Raw genomic sequence first — 17,528 nt, forward strand, 5'->3', positions numbered from 1 at the left:
TGATGCCTTCAACAAGGTAATGGTGCATAGACACCGCCATTGCCCGCCATGGCCGAAGTCGGAGCTCGATTTTCACTGGCGGTCATCTCTCCCCAACTCGCAATTGGCTGGATCACCACCAAGTCAAGCATGGCTCCACGTAACCATCATGCCACCACTAGTGCTTGGCGTGGGATCCCAAGATCCGCCAGCACCAACCATCAACATACCGACCACCACTGAAAGGAGGAGATCACCACCGCCAAGCCCAGGGCCAGTGACCTTGCAGAACATGAAGCTGCACACCCAAACGTGCATGTGTGCTGCCGCCGGAGTGCTGCGTAAGTACCGGCATGGCGTAGCCCATGCGGCCCATATAGGCACAGACCGGGCCCGCCTGCCGCCATACGGCCGGCATCCTCGCCACCACCGCGCTTGGCTGTTGCACCCACGCAAGAGAAGGTGTCAACGCCTCCTCGGCACTCCAGATCAAAGCCTTATAGATCTCACCGCCAATGCACCGCTAGGGCTTTGCCCAGCGACTTCACCAACGACGGCGAGAGGAGGGGAGGGCAGTACCAGGCTGTAGGAGGGAGGGCAAGGAGCGCCCCGGTGCGGCCCGGCGCGATTGCACGGGGGCGAGAGGGTAGGTGCAGTGACCAAGGGAATCGAGAAACAAAAGGAAGTTTCAAGAAAAACGTAGCTGACAAATTAACTCTTGAACCATACGTACCATGCCTACCCTTTTGTATAGTCTAGTATAGGTAGTAACTCAACTAATTCAGTAAGCAAAACGTAACTGACAAATTACGTTTGTTGTCATTGCCGGAGATTTACTTTCAAATTAAAAACGCTCCATTATACCCAACACAGCGTGAAACCCTAAAAAAGTTGAGAAAAAATGGGAGATCAATAGTCTGTGTTTCCTGTAGATGGGATCAGAACTTGTAACACTTACAAATCAAAACGGCGACTGGCAATTGTGAGAGGCGGCCATGCACTAGTAGAAAAAGGGTCAAACGTGAAGCACATTAGTGCCGGTTCGTATTTGAGCCGGCACTAATGTATACATTAGTGCCGGTTCCAACGGCTAGCCGGGCCGCTTTCATTAGTACCGGTTCGTGGCGAATCTTTAGCACCGGTTCGTGCCACGAACCGGTACTAATGAGAGTGGTGGCAGGATGTTGTCAGACTGGGGCCCCTCCAGCCCCTTTAGTACCGGTTCTTGGCACGAACCGGTACTAAAGGTCGTCCTACATAAACCCTTCGTCCACCCGAGCTCGCTCTGTTCTTCCCCTTTCCCCTCTCCTCTCTGTTCTTCCCCTCTTCCTCTCGAGCTCATCACACATTTTGCCCAAAATTTGTCAAGATTTGAAGGCCCCCATCCATTCAAATGATCACAAAGGTTAGCAACTTTGTCCTTTCATCTCTCATTGCTAGATTAGCTCTTGCAATGCTTTATATAGTGATTAATTTGTGAGTTTAGTAATTTGGGAGGATATATATATATATATATATATATGTGCTAGTATTTGATTTATATGCAATTTTTTCTAGGAGGTATGTGAACCGGAAATTCCAACCGACCCTATTGTCGAGAGGTTAAATTTAGTTGAAAGAGAAAACGAGTACTTGAAAGAAAAATTGAAAAGAATTGAGGGGGAGAAGATGAAATTGGAGTTTCATGTTGCCGATGTCGTCGATAATCACAAGATCAAGATGAAGAAAATGCGCTTGAAGATTAGAAAGATTAGAAAATATGCCATCGATAGTGCGACTTGGTATCATTATGCTGTTGGATCCATTATTACCTTAGTTGCGATCTTGATCGTATTTGTTGTTGCATTTAAATGCTTTAGCTAGAGAGTTATTTGTTTGTTGCATTTAAGTGTTGTATGAACTTTATGTATGAACTTGTATTAATTTGGTCTATTCGGTGTTGTGTAATGAAGATGAGCTGGCAATGGATGTACGATGACCGATGCTCTCCCCAGTTCGTTGAGGGCGTGCATACTTTTCTGCTTGCGGCTGAGGCAAACAAGCGGGCGAATGGTTTTATGCCTTGTCCATGTGCTCGCTGTAAGAATGGTCACAATTACTGCTGGGGAACGTAGTAATTTTAAAAATTTCCTACGCACACGCAAGATCATGGTGATGCATAGCAACGAGATGGGAGAGTGTTGTCTACGTACCCTCGTAGACCGAAGCGGAAGCGTTGACGCAACGTAGAGGAAGTAGTCGTATGCCTTCCCGGTCCAACCGATCCAAGCACCGTTACTCCGGCACCTCCGAGTTCTTAGCACACGTTCAGCTCGATGACGCTCCCCGGGCTCCGATCCAGCAAAGCATCAGGGAGGAGTTCCATCAGCACGACGGCGTGGTGACGATCTTGATGTTCAACCGTCGCAGGGCTTCGCCTAAGCACCGCTACAATATGACCGAGGTGGAATATGGTGGAGGGGGGCACCGCACACGGCTAAGGAACGATCATGAAGATCAACTTGTGTGTCTATGGGGTGCCCCTGCCCCCGTATATAAAGGAGTGGAGGAGGGGAGGGCCGGCCCTCTCTATGGCGCGCCCTAGGGGAGTCCTACTCCCACCGGGAGTAGGATTCCCCCTTTCCTAGTCCAACTAGGAGTCCTTCCATGTAGTAGGAGTAGGAGACAAGGAAGGGGAAGGGAGAAGGGAAGGAAGGAGGGGGCGCAGCCCCTCCCCCTAGTCCAATTCGGACTAGGCCTTGGGGGGGCGCGCGGCCTGCCCTAGGCAGCCCCTCTCTCTTTCCCGTATGGCCCAATAAGGCCCAATACTTCTCCCCCGTATTCCCGTAACTCCCCGGTACTCCAAAAATACCCGAACCACTCGGAACCTTTCCGATGTCCGAATATAGTCGTCCAATATATCGATCTTTACGTCTCGACCATTTCGAGACTCCTCGTCATGTCCCCGATCTCATCCGGGACTCCGAACTCCTTCGGTACATCAAAACTCATAAACTCATCATATAACTGTCATCGAAACCTTAAGCGTGCGGACCCTACGGTTCGAGAATAATGTAGACATGACCGAGACACGTTTCCGGTCAATAACCAATAGCGGGACCTGGATGCCCATATTGGCTCCTACATATTCTACAAAGATCTTTATCGGTCAGACCGCATAACAACATACGTTGTTCCCTTTGTCATCGGTATGTTACTTGCCCGAGATTCGATCGTCGGTATCTCAATACCTAGTTCAATCTCGTTATCGGCAAGTCTCTTTACTCGCACGCACGAACTTGATAACAAAATTTTATGAAATAGTAAACCATAAATGAAGCACGCAAATCAAATGTTGCCCACGCACTTTGCTTGTTCCCTAAAAAAGCAAAAGGCATAAGACTACCCGCACTGCAAACACAGAGAAAATAGCCAACCTAAACAATTTGGGGTATCAAATGTTGTTTTACAAGGTGCCATTCAATTGCTAAACAAAATATGGTACTACTATATTCTAATTCTAATCTTGGGCGGAGGAAAGGCTCTTATCCAGAGATACCAAAGCCCGGGATGCCTTGCAGGGGACCGGTCTTGCCGCTGTCGAGGGAGGAGCGCACGCACCCTTGGGAACCGACCTTTCTCTAGATAGTGCAAATCCGTCATGCTCCCAGGGACTCGCCACACTCTTGGGAAGCCAAACCTCGAGAATAACATCAGCCCATAAGGAAGAAACGTCCAGGCCAACGCTAAATATAATGTGATGATTGGACATGTAGAAACAAGAAGGGAGACGGCGATGAAGGCATGGCCGTGAACAATAGTACCGATCGCCACATATAATCCGGCCACGAAGACGAAGATCATAAACAGGGCCGCACCAAAGAGGGTTGCCACTCCAGCAGAAAGAATGAAAAACCGTGTCCCTCGGTCTGTGAAGGAAAACCCAGCGAGCGTGGCGCAAGATATGGCTATGGTTGACAAGCCAAAGGCCACAACATCGGACATCACGAATACATGGTAAGCAATCCGCTTTGCTTTAGAGGCATCCACCTTATTGTATAAGTCTGTCACACTGAAAGGCGCCGCGAATGCTGTCGTCAACATAAGTACCGCACAGACAGCCACCAGCCCAGCGGACTTGCCAATCGTTTCAGATTCCTTTTCCTTATCAAGTTCTCCCACATCTCCAGCCCTTCCAAAGGCACCGTAATCAGCTTCGGCAAATAAGAGGGTGTGCACAATCCAATCCCGGGGACCCTGCAGAGGGCATGGATGAACATAATGAATGATATACCAGCTTACACAAAATCAGAATTAATAGTGTACTAAAAAACAGGATTAAGTGCATCTACAAAAGGACCCTCAAAGCACACATGTATATGCCCGCACTGTTTTTGTCATCCAATAGGACCCTAAAATGTTCGCACACCAGTCCACATGTTCAGTTTTCGGTATGATGAAAGTAAACTTCCTGGAGCTTTGCGGGAGTCCGGATATCTGCATGTCCGAACAAAAATAACCATACGGTCCTCCACCATCCTCTCCCCCCCCCCCCCCCCCCAACATCATACCCCACACACATGTGCAATTAAAAGCAACCACATGCCCTCCTCTCTCATCTTAACTAAAAAAATTGATTTTGTTGGGAATAAGTGATGGATGTCTCCCTCCCCTATCCTGCCCGCGGACACGTCCTGGGCGTGTCAGTTTTGAAGGTTTACATTAGAGATGCCCTAATATAAGCATCCTGGAACAATGATCTTTATATAGGTATACAGAGAGAGACAGAGCTGCAGAATGACTCCTGCTATTACTCCGCTAAGCGGCTGGAAGTGTTACCCTCCTGCATGTATGTGTGTTGCCCAGTCGTTAGTTTACCAAAAAGCTCAAACTATGAAGTTGTCTGGACCAATCCTACAATGAATAGCTAACTTTTTTGAAGGAACATTTAGTAGATTATATTTAATAAGGATAACTACAAGATTAAGATTCATGATCATATGTTTTGCTTGAACATTGTCCCCCAAACCAGGTCATAGGTACCATTGCCAAACACATGAGCAACTATGTCATATTGACTGCTCAATTGTACTTATGTTATCTTGTTTGTGTGTGTGTATCTATATGTATGGTGAATTCGTCAATCTCAAGATTACCGACTCAGTCTTGCGATGGTACTCAGAGGGATAGAAATTGTGTTAAAAAAACTAATTTAAGAGAAAATGAAATAAACAGTACAGCTAAATGACATAAGTACAATTCACCATACATATAGATACGTACCGACAATATTGAAATACCTGGCGGAAGGCTCATCTGTGCAAGATCAAGAGGTGTACGCTCCTCCTTATTTGTGAAGTTCAAACATACTTCCCTTCTCCGCATTAACTGGCAAAAGGTTAGCCGATCTCCTTGCAGTACAGCTAAATGGAGAGCCGTATTCCCGTCAGTATCCCTGGTGTTAAATATCCGTGCAAACTTCTGTCCGGAGCATACATACTTTACCACATCCCTACTTCCATTTTTGACAGCAATGTGTAGGATAGTCTGGCCCAAGCTATTGCATGACCAAGAGCAGCCGGGACGACGCTCGCACAAGAGCTTGAGAATCTCTATGCTTCCACTAGCAGCAGCAACATGTATGGGAAGTGATCCCTCATTGTCCGAGCGGTATCCAGCACTTGGGTCTGCATCAAGAAGATGTTTCATAATAGTTGTTTCTTTGGTTGATGCCAGAAAGTGAAGCGGTGTGTTGCCGGATAAATCTGCCTTGTCGATGAGTTCATTATTCCAGTCGGCCAGGCATATGCAGAGCTCTGCATTTGAGAAAGAGAATTGGTAACCATGCAAAGGAAGGTATGCAGAGGGCAGACCGTTAATGTATCAAGTACGTACCTTTGCTGAGGAGAACCGCAGCATGCATAGCTGTCTTGCCTCCCGGCCCATCGTAGGACGCAGTTGGATATCCTACAGGCCCGTCTTGTCGGGTGAGGAACTTAACAATCTCTAGTTGGCGTAATGTTGTGGCCAAGTAGAGAGGAGAAACACCCTGCTCATCACGTATTTCCACCAACGCACCATCGTCGTTAGGTTCAAGTGCGAGATCCACATCACCCTGGACCAATCTCTCCACAGCAAGCTTTTCTCCACACCGCACCGCCTCATGCAAACATGTCTCCCCGGTGTCCTTTTGCTCTCTCAGAAGTTGCCTTTTCTTGTCACCGTCTTTAGGCAACATTGTGAGAAGGGCGCTGATCATGTCGGCATACCCAGTAGCAGCCGCGCAGTGCAAGGCAGTCTCTCCTCTGTTGTTCTTCGCTGCTACATCCACCGCATCACACCATCTGCTACCGGAGATGGCACTCACTATGTTGACATGCTCGCACCTCGCAGCAATATGGAGCAGCCCGTCCCCATCAGATGCCACACCTTGCAGAAGCCGCCGCCCAAATGTTGGTGGAATTATACCAAGAGGACCGCCGCCGATGCTCCTGCTCGTGTCTCCTGCACGCTCATCTGGAGTGCTACTGCCGCCATGCCCCGTGCTTGCCATCTCGATCTCTTGTATACCTCCGTCATTGTTTGTTGGCCCTACAAAAGGTATACGGACTACAACATGATCACCTGTTGTTGTTGCTGCTGCTGGTTCTGGCGCATTCAGAAGTCTTATAACTGTAGCTGCATCGCCATTTCTTGCTGCCTCCAACAATCTGTAATCCATCTGGGGCCTCTGTGACTGTTGTTCTCCCCCATAACCGGCTATTAAATAAAATGAAGTGTTAGCAACTCGATTAAACAATAGAGTAACTAAATTACAAGAAAAAGACAATGAAAATATGTGGTGGTGGAGCCATAAGAAAAGAGATTCTACCATGCATTTGTTGGAGCCGAGCCCTTGCCCTAGCTGGCCCTAGCTCTGCCCCTCTCTCTCTCTGAACACTTCTCTCTTTAGCACACACTAAAGAAGAAAGAAGGAAGAAGAAGCAGCAGTTGACGCGGTGGCTTTCCTGGCGCACGAACAGCCGCTGCGACAACGACGTTTTTTCTTTGAGCTCGAACTCAACCCACACAGTGATACACAAGGGTTCGGGGAGACTTATACACGCGCGCTCATACGCCGCACGCGCTCATCCACTACCCACGCCCCGCACCCCCTGGCTCACGCACCCGCCGCGCTCGGACGCGCACGATGCGGCCACTATCGGTGCTGGCGACGCGCTCACCCCCTGGTTCTTCGCCAACAGACACACACTCACGCACACAACCTGGACACTAGCCAGACACACCCCAGACCATGGCCAGACTATACACAAGTCGGACCATGGCCATAGAATGGTTAGACTATGCGTAGTATATAGGGGCGGGCCCACCTCAATTCAAGGGTATTCAGCTGAATACCCGTTATTTTTGGCGAAAAATAGGTATATATTGTATACTGTGTCAATATAAGAAAAAACAAAATTGATACGCCAACGTGCTAGTTAAGCATTTATAAGCCCAAAACAGAGGCTGGCCCAGTAGCCCACCCTCTCCTCGAGTCCACACCTTGGCCCACAAGCGCATCGCATGGATACATCGTCGCCAAAAAAAAGTTGATCGAACGATCAGACGCGAGACGAACCGGCACCTCCCTTCGCGGCTCTGCCACAGCCGCATCCGCAGATCGCACACGAACTGCCGGTCCGCCGCCACAGCCACTGCGCCAGGCGACCGCCGGGCGGCAGGCAGGGCTGTTGCCGCCGTCACCTCACGCGCGTGCGCACGGCGCGCCGCCGGCCCGCCGCGACGAACCCCTCGCTTCCTCTTCCTGCATCCCTTCTGTTCTAACTTCTGAATTTTCTCATCTCTGAACCTGAAGTAGGCAGCGACAACAGCCAACAGACCGCATTGATTCAGTTTCAAATACACAACCACTGAGTTTGTAAGCAACAGCCAACTTCTGAATATTCTCATCTCTGAACCTGAAGTGGCACTGAATTTATCTTACAGGTTTTGTCTCCTTTTTTTACTTCTGTGGGTTCTGTCTCTCTGATTTTGTAAGCAACAGGCACTGTCCAGCAGGCTGCACTATTGCAGGAGCATAGTTCGGCTCCTAAGTAAGTATTTTGACCACTTGACTTTCTTATTTAATTGTAGGGAAAGTAAAGACTAGTTTGTAGCCAATTATGAATTGTTTAGACATGAGAATGTGCAATTTTCACATTTGTCGAAAGTGATTTCTTCTTGCAAGTTAAGGATGAGGACATCATCACTCATTTCCAGAGCACCAAGGATCGCAAAGTTATCCTGTAATTTGTAACCTTTTTTTATCATTTATTATTTTCTATCCTCTATATATCTTAGATTTTGCCATGCAGTGGCGGAGCTTGAAAGAATATTCAGGGAGTGCTAAACCAAACTATAGATGCTTGGAGGGGCCAAAAGCTAAATTTATTCTAATCTAAGCAGCCCAAAAAATATTCCTTCATGATTTTTACAAAGGCTGGGGGGAGGGGGGGCATGGCCCTCCGCCCCTGTTGCCATGATATGTTGAACAACTTTTTACTTCTATATGTTGAACAATACCAAGTTATGATCATTTTTTATGAATATAATATATTATGTGGTATCTTTTGTGTATTTCAGAACTAGTACAATATGCTGCTATAATTGCTTTTACACACCAAAAGGAAGGTCGTAGGCCAAAAAAAAAAGTTTTCAAATTTTGAATACGCGGTCTTGAATTCCTGGGCCCGCCCCTGGTAGTATATGACTCAGGCGACCATAGACTACACCCGACACGCCCAGCTCGCGCACGCACACGCTCTGGACGTAGTCGCCGTGGCTTATTGCCCATCATTCACCCCATAAGCCGCGGCCCAGAGGAGTGCTGCCCCCTCGACGTCGATGTCTGCCAGAAGAGCCCGCTCCGCTGCGGCCTTCCTCGGCCTTGTGCAGTCCCGCTTCAAATGGCCGCGCTGCCCGCGGTTGTAGCAGCGGCCTTGCCTCTTCCCGCCACCGCCAGACGCCATGCTCGTCGTGCCGTCGTCGTCGTGGTCGTTGAAGCCGCCACCGCCCTGCCTGCGCTGCCGCGCTGCCCATTGTGCCGCCGTGTACAGCAGCTCCTTGCCGTCGCGCCTGCCGACATCCTGCCTGGGACGCCGGGTCCGTTCTTCAAACACCTTGAGTCGCCCCAAAGCCTCCTCGAACACCATTGTTTCCACGTCGCAGATCCGGCACCGTGTCCAGCATCTTCTTCATGAGCGTCGTGTCGTCGAGCACCGCGCCTAGTCCTGCATAGCGCGACGTCATGGCCTTGAGCTTCCCTGCGTAGCTGTCCAGGTCGTTCGTCCGCCATCCGCAGCTGCTCGAACTCCCTGCGGAGCGACGCGAGCTGGGCCGCCCACACCCGATCGGCGCCGACGAAGCGCACCTTGAGGGAGTCCCATACCTCCTTCGCGGTGGGCTTCGTCGACACCGGCAGCAGCACCTCCTCCAAAAGCGCCCCAGGGAGCATCGCCCTCGCCGTCTTGCTCTTGCCGGCGTCGATCGCCGCGCCCTCCGCCGGAGCAACCACCCCCACAGCCCCAGGGGATCAAGCAAGACCTCCACCTTGATCGCCCAGGAAACGTAGTTCGTCGTCGTCAACGGCGGGACCGGCAATGAGAAACTGCCACCACCACCGCCGTGCGGAACAAGCGCCATGGCCGCCGGTGATCGCCTCGAACCGTAGCTCTGATGCCAATTGTTGGAGCCGAGCCCTTGCCCTAGCTGGCCCTAGCTCTACCTCTCTCTCTGAACACTTCTCTCTCTAGCACACACTAAAGAAGAAAGAAGGAAGAAGAAGCAGCAGTGGACACGGTGGTTTTCCTGGCGCACGAACACCCGCCGCGACAACAGCGTTTTTTCTTTGAGCTCGAACTCAACCCACACAGCGATATACAGGGGTTCGGGCAGACTTATACGCGCGCGCTCATACGCCGCGCCCAAATCATCCACTACCCACGCCCTGCACCCCTTGGCTCACACACCCGCCGCGCTCGGACGCGCACGACGCGGCCACTACCGGTGTTGGCGACGTGCTCACCCCCTGATTCTTCCCCAACAGACACACGCACTCACGCACACAACCTGGACACTAGCCAGACACACCACAGACCATGGCCAGACTATACACAGGTCGGACCATGGTCGTACAAGGGTCAGACTATGCCTAGTCTATGACCCACGCAGTGGCGGAGCCAGGAAAATTGGATTAGGGGGGCCAGGGATGTTAAAATTGGTTGGGAGGGCCAAACCATTGAAAAAATAGGCTATTATCTACAAATGCACACTAATTCTACATTGTTTATAAGTAAATTAGCAGTAAATTCTTGATGTTAGGGGGGCCAGGGCCCCTGCTGGTCCCCCTGTCTCTGCCATTGGACCCACGTGACCACAGACTACACCCGACACGCCCAGCTCGCGCACGCACATGCTCTAGACGTAGTCGCCGTGGCTTATTGCCCATCAACATGCAATTGATATCTCATGCATGCATTCGTCGTCCAATGGGTTGGAGATTCACATCTACATGCATTGTATTCTCAATTTCCACCTCATTTGTTGTCTATATTGTATTGCTGAACTACATCATCTCACCTGACACCTTTTAGCCCACACGCACAATCATCTATGTCCACTTTCTCCTTTTTACCCACCCAACCACTAATCCAGTCATCCTTTTATTGTGTTTTCAAAGTTTGAAATCACTTTATCTTATGAACCAAAAATCTGGTGTAACTTTTGTTTGCTTCTTTTTGTTCCCCGTGATGTGGACTTTTCAACAAGACCACTCTTGAATGTATTTTGATAACTTTTAACATTTGAATTTTGAAACATGATGAAACCTTACAAAATATGGTGAGACTCTATTATATAGTTTCTGAGACTTTCATATCAGTTTGTTGTATTGAGAAACAAAATGATGCACTCCAGACCACAATAAAAACCTATAAAACTTGATAAGAACTAATTTTGATTAAAAACTTGTAATTTTTTGTTTCAAGTGCATAGACATGAAATGAGACATTATGATACACTCTGTGAGATGGTATGACTATTTTTGAGGAACATAATAAAACAATATTAATTATGTTTTTGAAAGTATCTTAAACACAAAAGTTTTTTCTTATTACCATGGTTTGCCAAGTTCCCTAAGCATCAGTTAGATGCGCATTTACACATAATGTTACAATATGATACTCTATGGTACACAATGAACTAGAATAAATGTAATTAGTGACACACTTTGGAACATTATCATATACAATTTTGTAGTCTCACGGGTTTTATAGTCTTTGTAGTTTGATGAAGTTTCAAAATTCAGATTTCAAAAATTATGAAAATATATTCATGACTGGTTTTGTTTGAAAGATCTTGGCACCAGAACCCCAAATATGTAAACATGCCATAAATCATAAAGTTCATTCAAAAGCTACATGGTTTTGTATTCTTTTTGACTCAACTTAAAATGCATGGATTGCAGTGGCAGATCTAGTGGGAGTATTGGTACGATTTATCATTATTTTTTGACCAAATTATACTTAATACTAATTGTTACACGACTTAATGCTATTTGGGACTATTTGTAAGATTTATCATAATATTTTGACCAAATTATACTACTTTAGTATAATTTTCATAAAAAATTTAGCGATGTATATGGATTGATATGATCAAAGAGAAATAATCTAGGCATGTTCATAGGATGGACTGGTTTAATTGGCTGGACATGAGCATGCAGGTCATAGGTAGTATGGTGAGACACTATGTATGCGGTCACATATGTGTACATTTTCAAATCCAAGGACAAGATCCGAAGAAATATGCTAAACGCCATTATGAGTTCCTTGGAGTGATAGAAAGCAAGCGCAACAAACCACTTTGTAAGAATGATTTTCACCAAAATAATGGTACACTAGCTTCTTAGACTTACCACATATAATCTACGCATCAATTATCATACTTGAACGGAAAATACCATGTCAAAGGGTGATACCATTTGGGGATTTTGCATGCTGTCGTGCCTCCAATGCTAGGTTGCTGGGTGTGGGAAGCATTGATGCCGATTGGGTAGACATGTCTAGAGAGGACGACATAACAGCTGCATGGAAGAACTCGCCACCTGGGTTTATGACCTCGTCATTGATAAAAATGGCTAGAAGCTCACGCTTACCATTGATAACATCCGGATGCAATGGTTTTATAGGGCATACCAAATTCTGTTGATAAGATAAAAAGATATTTTGAACAAACATGTATATACATAGATAAATAATAAATTATGTAGGACGGCAATATTGCAGCACAAACTTTTAAATCATCATCTGTCTTGACAAAGTCTGCAACGAGCTCCATGTGTTGCATTGTGTAGAACCCGCAAGATTTACCATCGGGCTGCTTATGGCACTGTTGAAAATAGTAGAGTAAATTATCGAGAAACCACAAGTATTGGGAGAAATATTTCAGAAATACCATAACTTCATGGATTTTTGTTTTCCAAAATATCATAGCTATTGGGGCTTATGGTTACAGCTCACCAGAATCATCTTGTTCCGCTGAGTTGATAGGGATTCTTACATGCGTAGCCAATTAGTCAGCGCTGGCAAAAAATGCGAGCAAACTCTGACTCGACAAGCTAATTTGGCTCGAACAATGTCAAAACTTGACTAATTTCGACCTGGCTTGGCCCTTATATAGCATCCGAAGACCTTGCTCTCCCCTCCTTTCATCTGAGGCATAGTCAGCCAATGACATGGCAAAGTCAGCTCACACTTTTTCTTTACGCATGCTACTGATCCGTGAACCTCACAGGTAAGATTCCCTATCAAGTATCAACTAAGCTGAACTGAGTGACTTGGGTGGAATGTAACCGTTAGCCTACATAGTTGTGTGTTTTTCCCTACAGTAGACTAAATGCATCGTCCTAGAAGTTGTGGTTACTTGATATTTACTCAAAATAGTAAACTTCAAGGTTAGTCATGGGCCCATAATTGAGCATGCTAAAGCTAGAACCTAATGCTTTTGAGTATGACTCGTCTTACCGGGCAATCGAATATGTGCTGAAGTTTTGACCCCTCGCCTGTTTTAGCGAATTTGGCAAAAACATCATCAACTCCTTTTTTAGCAACGTCGGCGAAAACACCATCAAGCACTTCTGTGATAGGCGTGAACGTGCGTCTACCTTCAAGTGAATCAAGGTAATATACCTTGTTGTGTCGTAACGCAATGACGACCGTAATCCAATGGTCGCTACACATGTTCATAATAAGATGCATAAGATTGTAAATTACACAATCGAAAAGCTAAATTAGCTATTAATATGTAGTGCAAGACTTACCCCTGCGTGTATGCAAACATGACATGGTCTTTGTCCTTCTGATCTTGCAAAACCTCAATGATGTACTGCCTGACCAGATTAGTTTCTTTGTTCATATCAATATTCCTCGCCGACACCATGAATGCGTCAAGGAATCCCATATGAGCATTCGCTTGCTTTTTCCTCATGTGACTATACACATGCAAAAGCAATGAGTACAAGTATGAGACAAAGTTTTTCAAAGAAGTAGAAGTTGATACTTACAGTGTCCATGATCTTAAGAATGCACTCTCGATGGGCTTCGAGTTAAAGAAATGGAAGAGATCGTCGAAGTATATGTCAAACTTTCGTTCGTCCAACAAGTCGTGGAAGGAATCCCCTTGTTTGAAGGCGACTTCGATAGAATCCTTCTTGAGTTTGGCCAAATTCATGTATGCTGCATGCAATTTTCTACAAGCAGGTGGCAAGACGTTGATCTCATCCTGCGGGAGCATGGGCTGCCCTAACATGAATTCTCGTTCAGCCTTTGCGGCCGACGCTTTGAACGGCCACTCTTGCTGACTCATGGCGAGCTTGAAAGTGTTGGGTGACGAAGGAGACTCTGGTGAAGGTCCCTCGAGCAGTGGTGTCATGATGACAAGCTCTGGAGAGAAAATGTCGGCGGTGGTGGTGTCGGGTGTTGCACTATGTATGTTCATATCCGCCACCGATCGTGTTGCCAGCTGCAAAGAGGACACTCTATTTACTGTCGGGAACTCACACTTTATTTGTCCACACGGGCCTAAAATCATTATGAATAACATGATGAATGATACTCTCTTTTTCCTTCGAACAGGATGAATAAAATTCTATGATGGTTGGTTAAGCCTTCCAGTAAAGACGGAAATCATATTCATGTCCAATTGAAAACATGGAAAGAAACTTGGCTGAAAAACTTGAAACATTCTCACCCAAGAAAAACAAGCAAGAAATTATCTGCCAAGATGCTTTTTTAGGACCCTGTTTTTGTGTTGGAGAGGGAAGAGCCGAACAAGTAACTAAAACTAGAAATCAGTAACTTGGAGTAACTTACATACTTGAGGTCGGCAGAGTGAAGAGGCGGAACTCCAAACTTGGGGTCTGGAAGCTGTCCGCACCCGTGCAATGATGCCAAGCTAGCTACCAAGGCATCAGGCTGGTCATAGTAGAAATCTCTCTTGCCATTTGGGATCTCGTCGGGGAGCTACTTGCGTGCTTAAATGGAGCCAACAATTAATGCATACAGTAAATATTTTGAAAATACAAGGAACCGCGTGCCATCTCTCTAATCTGTACTCATTTGACTAGCACAACACACTTGATCATTTAATATTTGATCTTTCAAAAAAATCATTTAATATTTGCTGCTATATATGTACTACCACCGTCCTGGTTTATTGACCCTTTCGTATTGTGTGCCAAATATTGGCCATAGATTTGACAAGCAAAATGTTAATGCATGTCAAAAAAATATGTTGTTAGATTTGTATTTGAATGTAATTTTCAATGATATTATTTTGTAATATAACTTACACTTTATTAATTAAATTTATGGTTAAAATATGACACAGAATACGAGCACTAGTAAATCAGGACGAAGTTAATACTTGTTGGCAATTGGCACAACTTTCATCATCTTTGGAGAAACTGACAGAACGCAGAACGTGTCAGACTAAACAAGGCCGTCAACTAGTAGGAGACAAGGACGACTTGCACTCTGATTAGTTCCGTTGACCAGCAACTCAGATTCGTCCGTAATGCATGCATGCACCTCAACTCTGTGTTTGCCCAAAGCACCTCGAAATGATCTGCATATAGCCGGCCGGACCATCCAGTTCACGGTCGTTCCACCGCGTGATCGCTCACCGTGGTCGGCCAAGGTGTTTCCTCTGTATTTCAGTGAAGCCAAGGGTCTATCGACGACAATGGCACTCACTGGCGTCTCGGTCCGCGAGCTCTGCAACACGGTGCTTGGATCAGTTCCAATGGCAGGAGAGGAGCGTCGATGGGCCTGTGGCGATTGACGCCAACGGCCAACCCCTCTCGTGGACACCCAGTTGACTGCACAACTATTTGAAAGTCCACGAGATTTTGCCTATGGATTATTTTGAGCTGGGTTCTTGCCCATTCTAACTACAGGCTTAGGCCACTTCCAATTCATTGATGCTAAGATGAGATGCTAAGCACATTCAAGAATTAGCAACTACAGTTCTCCATGCGAACAATCAGTCCAAAAAAAAAATAGAACAATCGTTCTTTCTATGATATTATTTTATTAACTATTTCTTTCGTTCGAAAATACTTGTTAAAGAAATGGATGTATCTAAATATGTGTCTTTTTTATTCAATTTTGCGAGAAGTTATTCCGAACGAAGGAAATACATAGAAAAGAAGAAAGACCTCCGATCTCTGCATCTGGACAATGCATGCAGTCACTTTATTAATTGTTCATATAAGACCTTACAAAATATACAACAGTAAGACTAAAGCTACCTTTTAGGCAACATCTGTCCCTACTCCTATCCAATTTATAAAGTGATGCTGATAGCCTGGTCCTAATACCAAACAGACCTCACAGCCAAACCTAACATCTAAGACCTAAGGTCCCAACCAGGACGCCTGCCGGGTATGGGGCACCCACCAGTCCGGCGCACTCCTCAACCAGGACGGCCTGCCGGGTATGAGGCCGTCGCAGCCACCTGCCACCAATTCATCTCCAGTGTTGTACTGTTGCATCTACCTTGCCCGGTCTAGCTGCTGTCAACGCCACCACGACGCCAGACAGCGTCACCCTCCTGCGCGAGTCCATCATCGCACACCAGACGCCTAATCTCCAGAGCGCCAAGCCATCGAGATCTGTCACCATCATGTGCATGATGAAGCACCGCTCCACCAAACACGTCGTCCACTGGTCCCTCGAGCCCGCGTACACCTCCAAAAAAGACGGCCCCAAGGGGGAAACAACACAAACGCGCCGCCGTCTTCTAATCTATCAATCTAGGGTTTCCCCCGAAGGTAGCAGATCATAGTCTAGAACTTCTCCACAGCTGTACCTGCCCATTAGCCCACAAGACCGCGTGCGTGCACTCGGCCATGCAAGTTTCCCTTGAACAAAATGGTTGGGCAGAAAAAAAAAACTCTCTCTCTTGCGTCACGCCACGCGGTGGTGGAAACCTACAAATAGACCGTGCCTCCAGCTCTGGGCAAAGCAACAACACCTCAACTCTTTCCGTCCATCCTTCCACAGACACAAATCTCTCTCTCTCTCTCTCCTTTCCCCGCTCGAGCTCCTCAACCGAATGCACCGGCGATCGATCGACCTCCATCTCCGCTGTGCGTGCAACGGCAATTTCTCAAGCTTTCTTCCTTCTTCTGTGGATTAGTTATTAGTCCTACTAGCTAGCTCTTTTGCTTGTTCCTCTGTTCTTATATTACGGGATATCTTGTTTTCTAGACATACGCTCCCCATACCATGGCGCCCCCCGGCTATGATCTCATCCTTATTGTTGATTCCGACGGAGGGGTCTGGATTGTCTGCATTCAAGACGACACCACGCAATAGCATGCAGCAGGTGCACATCTCCCCTTCATTTGCTATACATCTTTACCCAAGATAGATCTCACATTGCATTGCTAGTACCTATCGATGCGAGTAACCAGTTGTTTCTTTTCCATCGTCATTCATCGTTATCTTATTTATTCATCATTCACCGGATCGGATCATGCATGTTTCCTGTACAACTTTACGTTTGTCTTGCTTTCTTACGAAGTTATGAGCAAGTATATATGGAGGCTAAATGATATATGCAGTGTGGACTTTCGATTTAGTACTAGTATCTCCTTAATTAGAAGCTTCCTGCTGGTATACTTAATTAGCAGTCTGCGACCAGTTCTCTGTGAAATGATTAGCAACTCTCGTACTATTTTCCTGTCGATCAGTTGTTCCACACGTACACTAGGGATGGACTGCAGTTGAGATTTAAGAAATGCAGCAAATATTATAGGATATTTTTCCTCTCTTTTAAGTGTGCTTTCTGATCAGTTTGATGTCTCTTCCATATATGGGCTTTTAGTAATCAATTCCTACTTGTTTCCTCTTGAAGGTAGTATGGAAAACTTTCTATACGGCGCTGCTACATGTACGACAAGGTTGCATCCAGCACCATCTATGTTCTGGTAGCAGCATCGTGGCGAGCGTCTGCCGTCGTTGTCC

General features: G+C 46.5%; 1 protein-coding gene across 1 annotated transcript; it reads right to left on the reverse strand.

Annotated features, from left to right (window-relative positions):
• Positions 1-3,360: 3,360 nt before the first annotated feature.
• LOC147983059 (uncharacterized) lies at positions 3,361-13,995 on the reverse strand. The gene is made up of 9 exons (XM_087540629.1): positions 13,562-13,995; positions 13,319-13,489; positions 13,023-13,230; positions 12,292-12,387; positions 11,978-12,200; positions 5,854-6,717; positions 5,242-5,774; positions 4,069-4,215; positions 3,361-3,369 (listed from the first exon to the last, which is right to left on the reverse strand). The coding sequence occupies exons 1-9, from the start codon at positions 13,993-13,995 to the stop codon at positions 3,361-3,363; spliced, it is 2,685 nt and encodes an 894-aa protein (XP_087396755.1).
• Positions 13,996-17,528: the final 3,533 nt, after the last annotated feature.

This window comes from Triticum urartu, chromosome 2A (assembly GCF_056163025.1).
Source record: "Triticum urartu cultivar PI428250 chromosome 2A, HENAU_Tu73, whole genome shotgun sequence".
NCBI classification, from domain to species: Eukaryota; Viridiplantae; Streptophyta; class Magnoliopsida; order Poales; family Poaceae; genus Triticum; species Triticum urartu.

Coding starts and splice junctions, on each gene's coding strand:
- LOC147983059 (XM_087540629.1), bottom strand. CDS start 13,995: ATGAACATACATAGTGCAACACCCGACACCACCACCGCCGACATTTTC. Junction 13,490..13,561: donor TTCTTAAGATCATGGACACT/GTAAGTATCAAC, acceptor GCATGTGTATAG/TCACATGAGGAAAAAGCAAG. Junction 5,775..5,853: donor TGCGGTTCTCCTCAGCAAAG/GTACGTACTTGA, acceptor TCTCAAATGCAG/AGCTCTGCATATGCCTGGCC.